Source organism: Hoplias malabaricus, chromosome 12 (assembly GCF_029633855.1).
Source record: "Hoplias malabaricus isolate fHopMal1 chromosome 12, fHopMal1.hap1, whole genome shotgun sequence".
Lineage (NCBI taxonomy): Eukaryota > Metazoa > Chordata > Actinopteri > Characiformes > Erythrinidae > Hoplias > Hoplias malabaricus.
In genome coordinates, this window is record NC_089811.1 from 24,305,992 (window position 1) to 24,326,182 (window position 20,191).

Genomic DNA, 20,191 nt, shown 5'->3' on the forward strand with positions numbered 1-20,191 from the left:
GTGAGCAAAGACAAGGCAACATTTCACAATAAAGACTAAACCGACTCCAGAGGAGACATTAAGTCTCAGATAATAAATACAACAAGCCAACCAATTAAAACAAATAAAAAAATAACATCCTTTTGCACAATAGTGCAATGCTGAGATATTCTGGTTGTTGTTGTAAGGGTTTTGTCTCATTACAAATGAGAGACACACCCCTATCCCCCATTTTAACTTGTTACATCTCTAACAATGTGGTTGTAACTAAATTTAGTGATGGGCAAAGGTCTCACATATAACACTTCATATATTTCCAGTTTAAACCATTAGATGTTTCTGAGGAGATTGAAAATAAGAGAATCAACTTGCGTACAATGAGTCAAACTTGATCACTCACATCGAGTTACTGTCTGTGGGAAGTTTGGTTTGTTTTCTCTGTGTCTGCATGGGTTTCCTCCAAATACTCAGATTCCCAAGTCCAATTCAATTCCAACACATGCTGGTAGGCGGATTGGCTTTTTGCAGTTGTTCAAATGTGTGTGTTGTCATGTGATGAGCTAGCATCTTGCACCCTTCCTGGGGTTTATCGACCAAACCTGATCAGAATGATAAAAATGGCGAATGAATGAATGAATAAACTTGAGAATAGTGAAAGTATTTGAAAATTTAAGAGTGCAAAAGTGGATATAAAATATGCAAATTAACCTGGGAACTTAACCATGCAAGAGCTAGTAGAGCACCACAATGCTTAGCTTCTAATAAACAGTACTTAAAGCCTTTATTGTTGCAAGACCAAGATCTTGATTCAGGTCTGAAATTTCTGTCCATCAATCCATTGTGAGATGTATCTTTTAGGTTCTAGTACTAAGGAGCTGTTATTGAGAATTGAAAACAGGTTTAAAATAGACCAAGTGTTTACAATTGCTGACACTGGATATCTGACATACAGTATGATATTAAACTAGCTGCTGAAATTTGGTTTACTTTCATTGCAAAAAAAGCAGAAAATGCAACCAACTTCTCAGACTGATCTTTGGAGGCAAATATTCCCATGTAGAGGTCTATACAAATGTAATATAGAATGAAATCAGCATTCATTTCTGATTTTCCCCTTAGACTGAAAATTGAATAATATATACTTAATGTCTGCTTTAATTCAAATTAAAAATGTGGTCTCAGACATTTGCTCTCTACTATACTTCACTAACATTATATTCTAGTGTACATCTGTTGACAGTTAGGCCTTAGTAAATATCTCCCAGAGTGTTACGCTGATGAGTATATGGCTGTGACCAGGCTTTATTAGTATGTAGTAGACAGCACCCTGCCATTGTGCTGGTCATGTGGCTACTGACAGCAGGCAGCACTTGAATGGCACTCTGATTAGAGGATGCCTCCAGATGCCCCATCTAAACATGACTCTGTCCTGCCTGACCTTTCATTTCCTCCTCTGATTAAAGCCTTCCAAATCCTGTGCTGGAAAAAAGGCAGAAAAGTAAAAGAAAAGTTAGAGTAGCTTGAGTTCTCCAGCAGAGAATTCAGCCAAGTGGTGCAGCGCAGAGCAGAGAAGCTGTCATTTCCTTTAAAGGAAGAAAAGCTGTAAAAGCTTTCATCAGAATACACATTCTCCACTCAGGTGAACACCTCAGCGTGCTCTGATTTCTGAGACACACAAGAAGGACAGTTTAGACTTCTGGTCGTCCAGAGTTTCTTCTGAAATGATAGGGATAAATAGGTGGCTTGTCTTCCTTTTCTGTTCAAATGGCATCTTCACTGCTGGGAAAGCCTTAATATGTGTACCCTAATATCTATATTTGAAGGTTTGCCACATGCAGCCATGAGCACAACAAAACTGAGGATGGATGATTCGTTTCGGATCATAAATGCCACTGTAATGCATATCAAAGCTATAAGATGGTGCTCTATAGCAGTTCCACATCTTGATGCTAGGTGGATTTATACACTTCTAGCTGGAACTTGGTATTGAGTGTGGTAAGGTTAAGCTCATGTGCAGCTGTTCCAGGGTCTCCCAGTGCATTCCAATGCTTTCTATTCACATGGGTGCCTCTATCTTGATTTTTTGAAAGGGATAATTAAATTCACAGTTCATAAGCTATAATGAAAAACAAAACTGAATTATTGACAAATTCACTAATAATAAGCGGTGTCTAAAACTTTTGGACATATAGTGATGTGTTAAATTTGTTGGAAACATTGGCACATAGTTCCTGATTTAATCCAGCTTGTTCACATTGCAATTGCAGGCATAGTTCCTTTAGTGCTGACTGCTTTGGGAACTTGTGATTACCAGTTAACAATTACAATGAGGCTGGTTTAATGGCACACTGCTCTCACCTTGTCTAATTAGAAAAGTGTATTCTGTATTTTGTGTTAATGCTTATCCAGGTCCCGAATCTCTACTCAGTTATGCTCCATTAAAAGCAATACTAGTGCATCCATACATGGTATATGCCAATAAGCCAATCTTTGTCAAATGTACTGAACTTTCCTCATTGTACAAACAGCTCAGGAGACAAACAGCTCCTGTACAAACAGGAGAATGATGGTCACTCATTACACACCATCACAGGAAAGAGGAGCATTTTCCACTGGCTGCTCTACAGACAGCCTTGGGAGATCCTTTCTCCCCAGAGCCATTAGGCTCCTCAACTCTTCCCAGGGGGGCCAGAAGACACAGCAGGACTGGCTGAGTCACATACAGAGTGACGTACACTATGCATACATTGGTCTGTTCAGTTAGTGCAACTACAACTTTCTTGAACACTTCTAATCCCTTTGCTCTAAGGACCAACTCAGAGATTTCACCTTAAATCGTTATGTATAAGACCCATATGTAGGATCATATGGACATAATCTAATAGCTCTTTTAGCCATTTGTGAATTGCGCATTGTTTACACTGCACATTTTGACACTAATTATCCTGTCTCTTGTTGCAACTGCACCTTCTTGTACAGCTGTGGCAGTTATTTGTCCTTGCTTCTATAGTTTCCCTTATATTTATTATTTATTCTTGGCCTTTGCATCTATGTTCCCTTAAATTGAATTTTTCTTTTGTACACTCCCAGAAAAATGTTATGGTAGAGGTCCATTATTGTGCACTAAAGGTACAGTGTAAATGTCCTGAGATAAAATGGGGCGTATGAAATTAACACAATTTTAAAATCTACAATTAATATAGAGTATGGTACAGTTGTGTTCCCCAAATGAAAGGAACAAAAATGTAACTTTGAGGGTACCGTCACAGTGAGTTTGCTTGAATATAGCTTGATCTGATTTACCAGGTTTTGTAAATCTGTAATGTTCAATGTGAAGTCTACAATGTTTGTTGCTACAGGCGGAAACATTTATTTTGGGATCTATAAAGTATGTATCTAAGAATGTAAAAAGTTATAATACAAGTCATTTTGGAGGATTTCTATTGGTCCATTCATCATGAAACTTTTACATGTGAAGGACAGCTGCTGTGTTCAAATGATGTAGTAAACTGAAGTAAAATGAAGATACATGTATTTAACTGGACAGCGATGATATGTTCATGTCTTGATATAGGTAACATTTAAATAATATGTTACTGAACTGTTTAATAACATCTTGAGTGTATGGTTATATTATATATTATATGTCTCAATCCTCTTGATTAGTCATCACAGGTCAGCTTTGAGAAAGTGCAGATGAGCCAGACGTAAACTGAAGCCAATTAAAAAGTGTTCATTACAATATTGCAGTTCTCTTTTGGGGTCCTCACTATAGTCATTTTTACTATAATGCAATATTTAATTATCTGAAATTCTAATACCTCAGTTAACAGTAATCAAATGGGATGTAAATCTGGTAACACAATATTACTCATGACATTTAATGGCAGTGCAATTTAGTGACATTTCAGCAGTTCTCTCTCCACACTGTATAGTAAACAGTGTAGGTAATAATATAATATATATAATCTTTATGTAAATGTGTCTACCATTAGTTGCCCTGTTTGTTTATAGTATTATTAGTTTTATAAACTATTTGAACTATAGGCCACTATTTGAAAGAGGGAACATTTTTCCAGATGTGAGAAGCTCCTCCCCTTCAATTTCCCATTGGATTGTTGGAGAATAGTGTCCATCACTATACTCATAAATCCATAAGTCCCGTGGCCATGATTATTTCTGAGATGAGACTATTGATAAATTAATCAATAAACTTAATTGGGTGAAAACCTTCAATCACACCTCCTACAGGTTATTAAATAAGGTTACTTCCTGGTGCATATTGTCTGTTTAAAAAAATAAAAAATAAAAAAAAAATCTGCGCCTGAGGCAGCAGTGGGCTGTTCTGTCTCTGGGACTTGAAGAGGTTTTTAGGCTAGACATATAACTTTATTCAACTTGCCAGCAACCACAGACTTCCAGAGATGAAGAGATCCAAGTCCTTAATGGCATTCAAATAGAAGTCATTTGTTGATACATCTTATTTTAAGGTCCATGAACAACAGTGGTCCCTGGACAGTATTTTGTCTAAGTGGAGGGAAGTCTCGATGAAGGCCAAAAAAAAAGTCATTATTATGGGTTTTAATATCTCTAAGTGCTAAAGCAAGGAAGTGCTGCATGAAAGAGGGATAGAATTTTGTTCTGGCACCTGCCCAGACATTGCTCCATGGAGAATTGAACTTACCGGATGGTTGCCTCTCACATATAGAGAGGATTAATTGTTTGATGTGGCCCAAAGAAGGGTACATGATCAGCTGGGGAACCATTCGTCAAGTTGAATCTAAAAGAGATGGAGATACTATCTTCATTTATGTGCAGAATATGCTAGTGTTGCTTGGACAGTTTACAATCACTTGTAGTGAACAAAATAGTAATAAAATCATTGTATCAAATAAAAAATCTGGCCCAGTCAATTAATAAATTAGCAATTTACTGGTACTATAAATTATAAATCAGGATATTAATTTTGGATGAAAGCTTAGACTGTGAAATTGAGCTTAAATATATGGTAACTACACAATCTTTCAGAGATGATAAAATTCTTGCAGAGCCAATATTTTAGAGGAAATAACAAGCCTAGATCTAGTTGTTAAACAAAACTAGGTTCCATGAGACTTCAGATCATGATTGTTTTCACGGACAACAGCATTTTGGCACTTCACCACTGCATAGTTCCTACTGTACTGTACTTTCTGTACATTTTTAGACCTGGTACCTGGTTCATTTTCCACTACCACAGCTTCCCACTGAAATGTATGTGAAGGTGACATCACAAAACACCAACGAGAAATACAGGCTTTGGAAACCACAACAATTGTATAGGTAACATTTAATCGTTGCTTACTCCTTGAATGGGACTGAAGAAATATTTGCCAAGCTTTAGTTCAAACAGATCAGTAAAGATTTTTCATTCTTTGTTGCACCTAGTTCCAGGTACCAAATTTTTCTATAGTGGACAAGCAAAAAAGTCACATAATGTAGGTGCCATGCAGTTGAAATGCACCATGTTCCCTATGGTCCCTAACTAAAAGTTACTGAATATATACCCTTGAGGCTGGTGTCCAGACTTTTAACAGATACCTTTTTAACTAAATGCAGAGCACTTCTTCTGAGATAAGACAGAAAGCCTCCTTTCTGGTTGCCTGTTCTTTCGGTGTAAGCCCTAGTCTCAAAGCTGAAGTGGGCTTCTGTTCACATTGCTGTAATGAGGTGTGTGTTCCGTTATTCTCAAGGTGAGACAGAGTCAAGGTCAGTCATGTGGCAGTGAGGCGTCAGGTAAATACCAGCCTCCGAATGCCTTGCTGTGACATCACTGCAACAAATCAATAAGGCAGGTGGGTTATGACATAAGTTGCCAATGGAAACAGTGGCACGCAGACGACACTCATCTGCTTGGCAGGCAGAGGGGTTGACAGACAGGGCGTTGCTTGTTGTTCTGTCTTGCCTTAAGCCACAGTAGCCCCAGCTGTCAGTGTCCAACATATTTGAAATCTTGTGATAGCTGACATCTCCACTGATCACCATGAGCCTTATAATGCTCCATCTGCACTTCCCTCCACAGACACACCGTACTTTTATTCTGTATTTGATGTTTTGCATTATGCTTTGCATTAGACATGGTGACTTTATGTTCATGTGTGGCCACCCACTTCATTTCATGTTATCTATGGAGAGATTTCTACACCCTTATGCGTGTAGAAAAACACCATTTAAAATACCTTTTGCAGTGGTCAACTCCACCCCTGCTTATTTGATCAGTCTTTGATAGTTTATAATGATATTTTCACACAGTGGCAAGCCTTATGACATGTTAATTTCACATTTTGAGATACTAATGTTATTCTTCAACAAAAACCTTTGAAAAGAATCTAAACAGAGCTTTTAAAGAGATTTTGGGTGGTGTTGTATAAACCATTAGCCTATAAATTCTTACAGATGAAAAAAAAATTCACGTCCAGTTTTTTAAACCAAACATCCAAAAATGATGAATTGCGATACTGTATCAGATTTGAAATTAGAACCTGTTCTATTTTCTGCTTTCATGGATTTGTTAAAATTAGGCGATCAGTTTTCATGGTTGCAGACTAAACAAATGAGCATGAAAATGGCAGCTGAACAGCTTGCTTGTTTGTAGCAGAAAACAAACGCTTCAAGAACAAGCAACACAGTGACTACTAAATGCGGCAGTTAAAGAAATTACAATCTCTTAATGAGAGGAGCAACAAGCAGAAGCAGAGCCTCAAACTCACCCAGTAAACTTCAAAAACACTACTGAACTCCCCAAGTTGTTCTGGTGATTGGAGTGAATCCAGTGTGTGTTGTTTGTTAGCAATGCTTAAAGTAAAATAATAAATTCATCTCCCATACTCAATGAATCCATTTTTTCTTCCTCTTCCAGCATCTTCCCACGAGTTTAGAGTGTTGAGACAAAAAAGCTTCGGATTTCGTGTGAAGGTACCACTACATAAACCTTTTATGGTGCTTTCCACTAGCACAGATCACTTGCAAAATGGAGCTTGTGACATCACAAAACCCAGTCACTAACGGGAATCACAGGCTTTAAAATTCACAACAACTACTCTGGTAATCTGTCAGTAGTGTGTATATATATATATATATATATATATATATATATATATATATATATATATATATATATATATATATATATATATATATATATATATTTTAATCATTTATTTATTTTTTTTCTGAAACTTAATACTGTTAATTATACAGTAGATGACTTTGAAAAGAGTAAGGCGCCTTACTTCTCACATCAAAAAGCAAAGGGTTTTAACTCTCTGACTATGATTTTGAAGGAATTAGGGATGGGGCAAAACTGAATTTTTTTTTTTTTGTACCCTCAAGACGACAAAAATCTTGACCAAAAACAGCTTTCCTGAGCACTTTAAACCAAATGACAGATGACAAAAGACACTGAATGAGCAATAGAAATCAACTCTTCACAACACATGCATTCATATGTCACAACTCACAACTCCGAATAACGAAAAGGATGAACATAAGTATTGAACATACTGCATACAGAAAGCATTGTGTGGAAGGCCATAGACACCAGATAGAGGATTAATAGCCACTTATTTTATTTATTTGTTTGTTTATTGGTTTATTTATTTATTTATTACCTTTTTTTGCCTGTACATATATCAAAATATCTTGAAATAATTACTTATTTTCTTCTTAAATTATCTACAATAATTACTCATTTTCTAGATAAAAATACAGATAGATGTCACAAGAGAAAGTAATAATTTTAGAATATTAAGTCATTTTTTTACAAGATTCTCATTCTTTATTTTTACATAAATTGTCATTATTACAAGAGTCTCTAGTTTGAAATACCAAGTCATAATTTTGACATTTTGCTGCCAGAAACAGAGGAGGAGGAAACATGGAATGGAACGGGCATTCTATACCTGGAAATGGAATGGGCATTCTATATTATCTCCAAGCTTGGTTGTGAAATGATGGGTAACCTTGTATGCATTTACATGCACAGCATAATCTAACAGCTTCAGCTTAAGTTTTTGCAACAATCCTTTCAACTATTTTACAAATGTTTTAATAATCCATAATGAGAGAACTCATTGCTTGGCATCTCAACAATAAACAAACCATAGCATGTAATGTAGAAATCTGTTTACTCAGTTACTTAGTAACTGTTTGCTGCAGTTTAGCTCAGTTTCCATCCATCCATTATCTGTAACCGCTTATCCAATTTTAGGGTCGCGGGGGGTCCAGAGCCTACCTGGAATCATCGGGCGCAAGGCGGGAATACACCCTGGAGGGGACGCCAGTCCTTCACAGGGCAAAGTTTAGCTCAGTTTTCTTTTAAAAATAGAGTAAATATTTCTTGAAGTGCTTATATATGTTTATATTAATTTAATGTAAAGATGAATTCATCTTGAACTGCTTCTGTCATTGCACATGCACAAATGTACAGTATTGTGCCCAATCTAGGTGCATCTGGCATTGCTATTATTTAAAATAATTTATCTTCCCAATAGGTGTGGTGCTTGTATACATTTTATTCAATATTTATTGATATAAGTACAATACTGTTTTCTTTCTTTTTCTTCAAATATCACCTAATGCTCAGATATGTTTTAAATAAGAGTAAAGGTGGACATGCACCAAAATAGATTGCTTTAAGTAAGATTTTATCTGATCAATGGAGTATCCCGTCTATGATCATTTGAATTAACAGATAACATGCTAAAATACAATAATGGCCATTACTGGCTTGCATCTTAACACAAATGCCATAATTACTTTATTCTTGGTGGACCTCTTTGAGAGGTTAACTCTTGGTATTTTCATTTTGTGGTTTGGCACACAGTTCCTAAACATTCACTGCTACTTATTGCTGTGTGAAAGCTACAAACAAATACCCACTTCACACAGTATACAGGATTAATTTTGCTGTACCCACTTTTTGTCTTCAGTATCACTGAGCAAGCATTTCACATTGGGAAATGGCCTCTAACTGCCTGCTGAACTGATATAGGTGTATAATTGATGACACTTTGAACATGATTTCTTTGTCATAACGCTTCTGGCTTTAATGTGATGTGATTGTTCCTCCTCCACCATAAATTGATAAATAAAAATGATTCATCTAGGAGTCTGGGATTGCATGAAATAAAAAAATATAATAATAATAAAAATGGAAAGCAATTATGACATCAACACCATTTAATGAGTTGCAAATCACTGTAACATAAACCCCCCGTACATGTGCATGACTGCAGGACTGGAGCTTGAGAATAAAGACGAGAGGTTGTTTCCAGCTGTATGAACTCCCGCTCATGGTAATGCATTTAACAGCAGTGGATCACTCTGCATTTCTCAGAAACCCTTCTGCTATAATAGGCTGCCTAATGACAGAAGCACTCTGGCAGTTCCTCCATTGCACACAGGAGCATAATAAGCAGTGACACGTTGCCATACACACTGCTGTACCCGGTGCTATATAGGGACACTTAAATGTGCGGAGCTACTGCACAATGCTAGACGTTAGGTGGTTGCAGAGAATCTTCAGAGAATCAGTAACATCATGGGTTACACAAGATGTTTATTAGATGTTGCCATGTGCATTTTAGAGGAAATGCTTGATTCTGTACTTGTTGGTTAGATTAATCATGTTCTATTTGCAGTATGTGTCCAAATATTTGCAGACCTCTCTTAGAGCTTAATCACATGTAGTCCAATTGTTTCAGATCTTTTAATGAACATTGAGGTTTTTTTTTTTTTGTCTAAACACTCTGTAATGGAGAGAACATACAAGAAGTGAAAGAAGAGATCCTTGAGCAGCAGCAAAAGTGATGACAAAAATTCAGTTCACCCTATTCAACAGGAGAGAGCAACATGGGGAGTTTAGCACCTGCTGTATTATGATCTATTCCGAAGGTATTTCCACAGTCAGAGGGAGACTCTGATTAAAAATGATAATTTAAGGCTTGCATACACAGCTTTTTAAATGTTTATTAAAAGTAATATATGATATTTTTACTTGATTGATAGTTATTTTAGTTATTTTTACCCCTTTATTTTTAAGTGGGACACTCTAGCAGGCAAAAATATTTGCTTCCTTTATTCTTGTTTATATTCTGGTTTATTCATTGGTCATGCCCTAACCTAATGCTGTGTGTCTATTTCCTCCCTTCACATATAGCATATGCATGCACATCTGAGCTCTGTGTCACCTGTAATTATGTCACTTATTATAAAATCTATTATAAGACCTATATGTGAATGAGTTTGTTGAAGCCACAATTTTGAAACATTATATTAATAGGTGTGGGCAGGGCAGCACTTTGTCTCAAGTTACACCTGCACAGTGACTATAAGAAAGTGTATATAAGAGATATACAGGGGTTGGACAATGAAACTGAAACACCTGGTTTTAGACCACAATAATTTATTAGTATGGTGTAGGGCCTCCTTTTGCGGACAATACAGCGTCAGTTCATCTTGGGAATGACATATACAAGTCCTGCACAGTGGTCAGAGGGATTTTAAGCCATTCTTCTTGCAGGATAGCGGCCAGGTCACTATGTGATGCTGGTGGAGGAAAACGTTTCCTGACTCGCTCCCCCAAAACACCCCAAAGTGGCTCAATAATATTTAGATCTGGTGACTGTGCAGGCCATGGGAGATGTTCAACTTCACTTTCATGTTCATCAAACCAATCTTTCACCAGTCTTACTGTGTGTATTGGTGCATTGTCGTCCTGATACACGGCACCGCCTTCAGGATGCAATGTTTGAACCATTGGATGCACATGGTCTTACTGGTGCAATGTGCAATTAATGAAGATTGGCCACCAGGCTGCTCCAATTTAGCCATGAAACCTCCCACACTAAAATGACAGGTGTTTCAGTTTCATTGTCTAACCCCTGTAGATTCTGCAAAACTTGTCATATTAAAATATCCTAAAACACATTCTGGTGCTTTATTTATTATTTTAATTTACAGTATGTGTACTGTGAAATACTAGAACCAAAGGCACTGTATTAAATGCTTTTATTTTATTCAATGACAAAGATTCAGAACTTCTGAAGGCTTGTGCACATTACAATTAACACATGACTTTTATTACAAAGTTTCCATTGCTGTGACACAAGGTTTTACAATGACAGTGTCTATATCACCTATATACTACAATGATTTGACCCATCCTCCTCTTGCTACTGTGTAATTGTCAGGTCAGTGTCTTTGTGGCCAGTGCACATGCCATCCACCAGGAGACAGCCGTGTTCATGGCAAGAATTGTGAGTGTGATGACCGGCAGTGTGAAGATGCGCATGGAGGCATCTGTGGTGGTAAGAACACACATTATTAATATGGAGTGTTACTGTGCATCATAAGTTTTCACTGACTTTCTGCACAAACTGCAAGAGATAAACTGAAAATGCTCCCCAGCTGCTTGTATCCAGTTTACCTTTGCAATAGTTGTTTGTTATGTTTCCATCTGTAATTTTACATAGAGCACAACTAGTTAATCTTTGGACTACTCAACATTGTTTTACATTACCCTTTTACATCCTTTTACACGATAACCCTGAGTTTTCCCCAAATTTCACTACCAATTTTACCCATTAAATAGGATGCCCAAGTGAGACACAATGCTATGTAGCTGGGGCTAAGCCATGCTTCCTCTGAGACATGGGAAGTACAACGCTGTCTCTTTTCAAACTTCTGGTAATACAACGCCACTGCTCAAAACTGCACCAACTGCAAAGATGTGTAATACCAGCTAACAAATGAACAAATGTCTGCACTGGCTAATATCTTGAATGATGCAAGGAGGAGGGCAGTCCTACCTACCCAGAAAGAGCCAGGATAATTGTGCTCTATTGGACTCTGAGATTTAGATGATGGAGGCATCATTGGGATTGATCTTGTGAATTCTCAAAAACTGGGTCATGGTTTAGATTAAACTTACATTTTAAATGAAAAATAAATTGAAAACACCACCTCAAGAAGAACTGGACCAATCAAAAGCAACTAAACTCATGTGACAACACAATCATGACTAACACTATGGCACAATATCCATCCATCCATCCATTATCTGTAACCGCTTATCCAATTTAGGGTCGCGGGGGGTCCAGAGCCTACCTGGAATCATCGGGCGCAAGGCGGGAATACACCCTGGAGGGGACATGGCACAATATGCTCAGCTTAAAAAATGTTGGATTAGGCCGTCTTACTAGCTAACTTCTGTGGACATGCTTATAAAATAAAACTTCCTACATTGTTCAGCTCTGTCATTGTTTCCACAGGTAGGGCAGATTGTGTTGTAGTGGGGAATCCTCAATCTGTTCTGCTTTTTAGAGTAATTTTTCATTTAAGATTTATTTAATTAATTAATTAATTGTTGCTTTCCAAATTATATGCCTCCAGTCAGACTTGGCAAGTATTTCATAGATGCATAACTTAAGCCCTAAGTGAGAGTTGTTCATCAAGATCATCTATTGCCTCTACCACTGGTTCGGCTTGACTTTGGACTAATTTATTTCTAATACTCCTGGTATCCTATTATTCCTCATATTTTTTGTGCTCTTTACATTAGCCTGAAGCTACCCTTTAGCATAAAGTCCTGCTGCCCAAAGATCTGTGTGAAGGAGCTAGAGTTAGGAATGTTTGTCCGAAGCAGCAGGACCAGACTAATGATGCTTGAACATTATACACTTTTCAAGGTCAGATTTCTTACTTTGAGGGGTTTCTCAGGTTTAGCTACATAACTCATGTCAAGAATTGTGGACCGATCTGATTTGTGTATTTCCTACAGTCTGAATGACAAAAGCACATTCATTTGGGAGCTTTTCCAAACAGATTTGAGCCATATTTATTGTAGGTGGTTTCAGATCAGATAAAAATATGATCTCTGAAAATTTGGCAGACAAGTCTGATAGGATTTCATGGGTTAGTCATTCACTTAAGCTCTGCTAATGCCTGGCCCACACTACAGGATTTAAAAAATTCTAACCAAAAACAGCTGCATTATCATGCCAGTCCAGTAGGGGGGCATTAGCACCTCTTAAAGAGAAGCACCAAAACGCATGAGAGAAAAACAAAGGTTCATTCATTATCTGTAACCACTTATCCAGTTCAGGGTTGCGGTGGGTCCAGGCAGGAATACACCCTGGAGGGGGCACAAGTCCTTCACAGGGCAACACAGACACACAATCACTCACACCTATGGACACTTTTTTGAGTCGCCAATCAAGTGTGTTTTTGGACTGTGGGAGGAAACCGGAGCACCCGGAGGAAACTCCTCACAGACAGTCTCCCAGATCAGGAATCAAACCCACAACCTCCAGGCCCCTGGAGCTGTGTGACTGCGACACTACCTGCTGCGCCACCGTGCCACCCAAAACAAAGGTGTTAATCCAAAATAATTCCATACTTCGTGTAGTCCACGACGCAAGTCACAAAACTACTGAATCTAGATCTTAATAGTATATTATATATTTCTAATACAAAATGATTTATATTTATTCATATGGTGGAATCTGAAATCGGATGCTAGCTGCATGTGCATGGTAGTTTAATGAGTTATATACTTTACTATATAGGGAGTGAGGACGTATTTACATTTCAGCCAGAGACAGGCAATCTGTGTGACGTCAACGTTTTCGAAAATGTCTGTTTTCTTTTGGCGAAACCTCAGAGAGCGTTTCTGAAAACCTCTGTTTTCAGTGACCTAAAACCTCAATTTTTAAAACTAAACATATTCGTGTGGATGGGACTTGAGTAATATTAGAGACAGGCTTTAAAGGTAGCAGCACTATTTTAATATATTGTCAGGGTGCCCTCACCATACATGACCCACCCTGAATAAAACACCACACACTTTCCGATCACACACAGGTCACATTAAAGTATTCTAAATTGTAAATATTAAACAAGTCGGTTTTGTACCGACTTTTCACAATCAGCGTGGCCTTGACTGCCCTGGGAGAAGATCAGAGGAGTAAAGAATGGATTCCCACATAACAGGATAATCAGGGAAGAATATAATTTACAATCTCCCTAAAGTTGGGAGACCTCTCGCAATTGTCAGGAGGAGCAAATCAGCCTCAAGAATTGGCCCGATTATCCTGTACTGCAGGCCAGGCATAACAAGTCTGACCATACCAACCAAATCTGGTCACATGTAACATGTAACGTGGAAAGTGATCAACGATATTTAGAAGGGACATTATTTATTAAAGGGGATTTAGACAGAACAGTTTTGACAAAGTAAGAATGGTACTGTGTGATCCTTGGGGTATTTTGACCAAAGCATTTCACAGATGTTTCTTGAAAAACTTATGGAAAAGAGGAATGTCATTTTTAAGAAATATATTTGCTGTGTAAACAGTGTAAACAAAAACATATTTTGTCTGTTATATCTTCCACATTTTGAAAGCCTAGCACTATATGTTATTATATGCTATATTAGAAATGCAGAGAATAGTCAGGGACCATAAGTATTATACTTGGGGGGGGGGGGGGGGTACTTTTATACCACTACTGTGGTGTTAGGTAAATTTTATTTGCATTATTTAGGGCAAATATATTTAGCTTTTTCCAAAGTTTAATATTTAAAAATATACATGTTGCCTTTCCTTTTCACTATGCTGCTTAGCATTGTCACTTGTGTAACAGTGTTAGCTATCATTAAAAATATAAATTTCTCATATGACTTAACCTCTTGGAAGAATTATAAGCATTCAAATTATAAGCCCAAACCTGCAAATTATTATTATTATTATTATTTTGTATTCAAACACCCTGCATAGGAAATCCACTGTTCACTGCACATATAGAGGGTGTTTTAGAAGGCTCCACACCACGTGACTGGAACAGTGATGTGTTTTCTGCAGGGGGTCACATTGAGCACGGCAGAGTGGGCATATAAGGATTCTAGAAAGTGCTTGGTGATGAGTGTGCAATCATCCTTAGTTCATACAATTGCTCTGGCTGTGACCTCCCTTCAGGCACAGAGTATTGTGTTGTTGAGTTGGTGAAAAAGAGCACAGGCACCTTTATTGTTTTCAAAAATTGCTGCGGGAGATGAGCAGGATAGCTGGGAGGAGGGTGGAGAATTTTTTTAAAATCTGAATCTTATTTTCCCTGTCTTCATGTAGAAAAAGGCCGATACCCTGACCAGAACACAGTGAAAGACTACAATGATAATGATGCTTTTTAATATATTCTGATTTATGTTTCTCTCTTGTATTTAAGCTAGAGGGAATTATTATATAATTTTATTAAGCCAATAGCTTTTAGAAATAATTTACACTACATGAATCTTCACTTGCTGTGAAAAATTAACAGCATTCAGTCATAAGAATATTAGGCTAAGTTCAAACTGCAGGGAAATATCTGATTCAGTATGAACCGAACATGCTCTTAAACTGACCAAAATGATGATGCTTCAGGCTCTGACCAGAAAGAAGTACCCTCTCTGTACCATCCACAGCACTTAGGTTGCCAGGTCTCCCACAAACACCAAACAAGGTGTCACAAGAATTCTGATCTGGCTGTTTGTCACAGATCAGACATGGACCATATTTCAATATCACATGAAAATGGCTGGAATCTCATTTTTTTTAAAAAGATAGGTTTAATGCAATTTTTGCTGCTCACACAGCCAAATGATGCATTGGTGTCACATATGAAAAAACAGATTTGGACCACTTTTGCCTGCTGTGTGAATGTAGCCTTTGTAAGATACAAGCAATGAAAGATGGGAAAAAAGCCACTTCAACTCATTCCAGAGGATGATAGTGATCCATCACTCCAGAGAATTGATGTCCATCACTCCAGAGAACAAATGTTCCACTGCCCCACTTTACAGTGGGGGTGAGGGGGGGTTATACCAGTTTAGGCAACACAGTGCAAAGTTGTCTAATAACCTGTATAATTTGTGTGTATGCCGCACAGCAAGAGAAGTGTGTGCATCTACACCTGTGCATAATATGGTTGTGTAATGGCTGTTAACATTGACACTCATTTGTTTTTTTTAGCTTTAGTTTCTGCCATGTTACAGTGCTCATGATGGTAAGCCACCAGACTTGATACTAAAAGCCAAAATACTGAGAACTCAGTCACTCTTTAAATACAGGAATTGTACACGGGTGCTGTAAGATTTAACAAGCTGTCACATTAAATAAACACTACTAATTTTTATAATCTGTCCCTTTCAACCATCTGTCAGACATTTTTCTGCAACCATGGTCCCCTTAATCAAAATCTTAAAGGAACCTCACTAAGAGCCTCCCTAATAACAAGAATGCAAAGGATATAGAAGCAGAGTCCAACAAGGAGAACTTAGAACATGCAGCCACTGTTGCTCTCATTGGATCAAAATGTATTAATTGCACATAATTTGAATAAGTTTCCTATGATTTTCATGCTCAGGTTCATTTGAACCCTGTGTGCATATGATAATGTTAGTGAAATATTGAAAATAAAATGTGAAGTTTATTTTGTCCATTCATGTAAGTATAATAAAAGGTAATGCATTTATATTTAACCTCATTTTCATCATAGTGGTTCATCAAGGTCTCCACTCCTCTCTAATGTCTTGGCCCAGTATGCTCGGCTTTCCTTCTTTGCTCATGGCAGAAGCATTTAGAGTTTTTTTAGACAACAGAGAGAAATCCAAAAGTTGAAAATCACAAACTGCAATGAGAATATTGCTCTGTTCCTGCTCCATACGTGGTTAAAATTGAATCATTTTTTGCTGTTTTGGATCACTTAACTTGGAAATATCTCCAAACTTGATAACTGCATTACCAAGAGTTCTACAAATAAAAACTCCAGTTACAAATGAGTTTCTGTGGTAATTCAAACAGTGAATAAAAACGTAGACAAGTTCAAGTACAGCTATGTAAAAACAGTCTTTTTTTCCACTCAAACACACCAGTCCACATTAAAAGCTTCTGAATGTAAACAAGCAGAGAGAACTGTGTTCCCCCACAAACACAGACGTCCCCTTTAGTCACACCTTAGTGATGTGTTAGCTGTATTATCTAGCAATCTAAACAGTGTCACTGTTGAGTTCAGAAGGTAGATTACCTTATATTTATGTCAAAATATGTAGTAACTTTCATAACATATTCCCACTCTTACACCTCCACCACCTAATGCAGGAAAAGGAATTTGACTGACATGCAAAAGGACCATGATGCAACTGTCAGAATACTGACAGTCTCTCGCTCTCTCTCTCTCTCTCTCTCTCTCTCTCTCTCCAACACACACTGTAGTGTTAATTTTCACTATTAAAGCTTCTATGTCAGTTGCTAAGGCTCTCTCTGTAACTTCAGCATTAAAAGATTCAAATTCATAATCGCTCAAAACCACACAGAGCATAAAGTAATAAAGAATGATTTCCTCAAACGTTTGTTATGCATATCATACTTTGCATTTATGTCCCTCCAAAAAGTGCTAAAATGTTAACTTTATTTTTTTTGATTGCCTTTTTAAATATAATAATAATAATAATAATAATAATAATAATAACAATAATGGGCAGCACGGTGGCACAGCAGGTAGTGTCGCAGTCACACAGCTCCAGGGGCCTGGAGGTTGTGGGTTCGATTCCTGCTCCGGGTGACTGTCTGTGAGGAGTTGGTGTGTTCTCCCCTTGTCCGTGTGGGTTTCCTCCGGGTGCTCTGGTTTCCTCCCACTGTCCAAAAAAACACACGTTGGTAGGTGGATTGACGACTTAAAAAGTGTTCGTAGGTATGAGTGTGTGAGTGAATGTGTGTGTGTGTCTGTGTTGCCCTATGAAGGACTGGCGCCCCCTCCCGGGTGTGTTCCCGCCTTGCGCCCAATGATTCCAGCTAGGCTCTGGACACCCCACGTCCCTGAACTGGATAAGGGTTACAGATAATGAATAAATAATAATAATATATTTATAGTAATATAAAAATAATTTCATTGTTTTGATCTTAAATTGAAACCATATTACATTTAAATATACATTATTATAGCCTTCAGTCTTAAGAAGGGGCAGTGGGATTAGTTGGGTTTAGTTATGATTAACTGCAGCAAACTATGATTTAATTAGTTAATCGACAGCTAAAAAGTAGTGTAAAAAATCCATCACTATAATTTGCATTTTTTGACAGCTTAAGTTTACACCCATGGGGATGTGCAAAGAAAGATTAACCAAAGACGAGTGGAAGAGCATAATGCTTTTCAAAGCATTATTACAAGGTTCTCACATTTTAGCCACTGTTCATGTCACTCTTTAGCTCTCACAGTATTATGGGTTGACAGCCGCCTGTAAAGGAATAGGCTTCCAAGAGGTACTGGGACGCTGTTTCTACAGATCGATGCAGTTTGATTGGACACGCTCTTTGAGATCTACAAATCCAATTGAATTTGTGAATATTTTAAAGCCTTTGAAGTTTACTCTCCCTTTCGGAGAAGTTTGCACTCTTGATTGGGAGCACTTGAGCACGAAGCTCAGAAATGAAGAAAAGTGCTACTGGACGACTTCAAACTTCAGTAATTTAATTTTAATTGACGTTGTGCTGATTGATTGCCCTCAGTGCCTAAGAAGCACAATGTGGACAGCAAGAAAAGATCTGAACAAATTGGTGTTTCTTCACTGGTAAAGCTTAGACCTTTTACACATCCACATGATTGCAGAAGTGTAAAACAGATTAGCTCTCCTGTCCTTTAGTGTAGGGCAAGTCATCAATGGCAAAGAAGTCTTGTCAGATCTAAACCTTAGCTCCGATTTAATGTGGGATACATGCAGCGACCACTTGGAGTGGATGTGGGAAAATGAGTGCCACATGTGCTGGCCCTGTTCTGCACAGAGCCGTGGGCCAGATGGCTGTCATCAGTTGCCATTACTTTCACTCTCAAGTCAAGGAGAGTATACTGTTTCCCCTCTTTCCCCCCATGGAACTGGTGTCACTGTCCCAGGCATAAAAAAACAATTGCAAACAATTGCACTTTCATTTCTGAGCCACGAATGAGCCACATATGCACCACGTGCATCATTACAACATGTAACTTCACTTATCTAACTATCCAAGAGTAGTATGACCAAAATAAACTTTTTATACTACGTCTAAATGTTTGTTGACATGTCTTATTTATGCAATCAGCTGTGTTATGGTTCACCCTCTGTGGATACATGTAAAGAAATAGTTCATAAAATATAAAATGTTCTTGATTTTCCACATAACCATGATGCAGCCAATTGGCCAAGAAATGATTGGAATCACATTTTTACTTGATTATTTTTGGACTGAGGCTAAGATGCTAATATGGGTAACAAACACAGGAAGTGAACAGTCATCCTAATAGCCTTTGTACATGCCTTATAAACCCTCAACCCACTCAAACCTTATCCAGGAAGAACAGACTGGTTTGGTTTTATAATATAGCGGCTTTCAAGATAGCGGACATGTTCCAGGCATAGCCTAAAAGGCCCCTCACCCATTACTTGCTGGGGTATTCACACACACACACACACACACACACACACACACACACACACACAGACAAAATGTTATTTAGGGGACTACTATTTTCCAGAGTTGTTTTTTTTCCAGTGTTGGCCAGGTAGTGCTAAAGTATCTAAATTTGATCTGGACCTCATCTAATGAATGGAAAATCATGTTCAATTTTTTTTCACCTCACAATAAGCAATTTCTTTAACTACCCATGCAACTTGGGGCAGAAAAATAAAGAAAGTAATTACTTTCCCTGGAACTGTATTCTCCTCATGTGCAATTGTTACAAAAGAGTTTCTGAGCTTGCCAATTAAAAAAAAAAACATTGTAATTGTTGGTTTAACATTGTTGGTTAACACTGATGCTTATCTCCCATTCTGATTGCTGTCATGAGTTTATTTGTTATCTTGATGTCTAAACTAAATGGTGCTCTACATATGCACCCTAATTTTGATTTGATATGAGCTGTGGTATTTAAATATAAACAGATTTCTATCAGAATGTACAACAGAAGAAATCCACTAACATCTGGATGAAAATATCTTATTGCAATATTTGGTCCAATATTTGGGCACTCAACAAATCCTGAAAAATCCTTGAAAGTGCAAAATACTTGGTGAAAAAGTGATTCTGGTATACAAACAATAAACAGCCATATTAATCCAGTCCATATTAAAAATATAATCGCTGTAAGACCGAAAATATTAACTATA

The 20,191-nt window shown here is 37.6% G+C and overlaps 1 protein-coding gene and 1 long non-coding RNA gene across 2 annotated transcripts in view; one reads left to right on the forward strand and one right to left on the reverse strand.

Moving 5' to 3' along the window:
• The window catches only part of LOC136710361 (uncharacterized), a 68,524-nt gene extending 61,615 nt beyond the window's left edge, over nt 1-6,909 (reverse strand). Inside the window, exons 1-2 of the long non-coding RNA XR_010804614.1 lie at nt 6,729-6,909; nt 4,664-4,759 (exon numbers count right to left, since the gene is read on the reverse strand). This is a non-coding gene — a long non-coding RNA (uncharacterized lncRNA). The remainder of the gene's footprint in view (nt 1-4,663; nt 4,760-6,728) is intronic.
• Nucleotides 1-20,191, forward strand: part of itgbl1 (integrin, beta-like 1) — a 120,687-nt gene that overhangs the window by 84,615 nt on the left and 15,881 nt on the right. Inside the window, exon 8 of the mRNA XM_066685829.1 lies at nt 11,211-11,327. Within this exon, the coding sequence (XP_066541926.1) occupies nt 11,211-11,327 (117 nt within the window). The remainder of the gene's footprint in view (nt 1-11,210; nt 11,328-20,191) is intronic.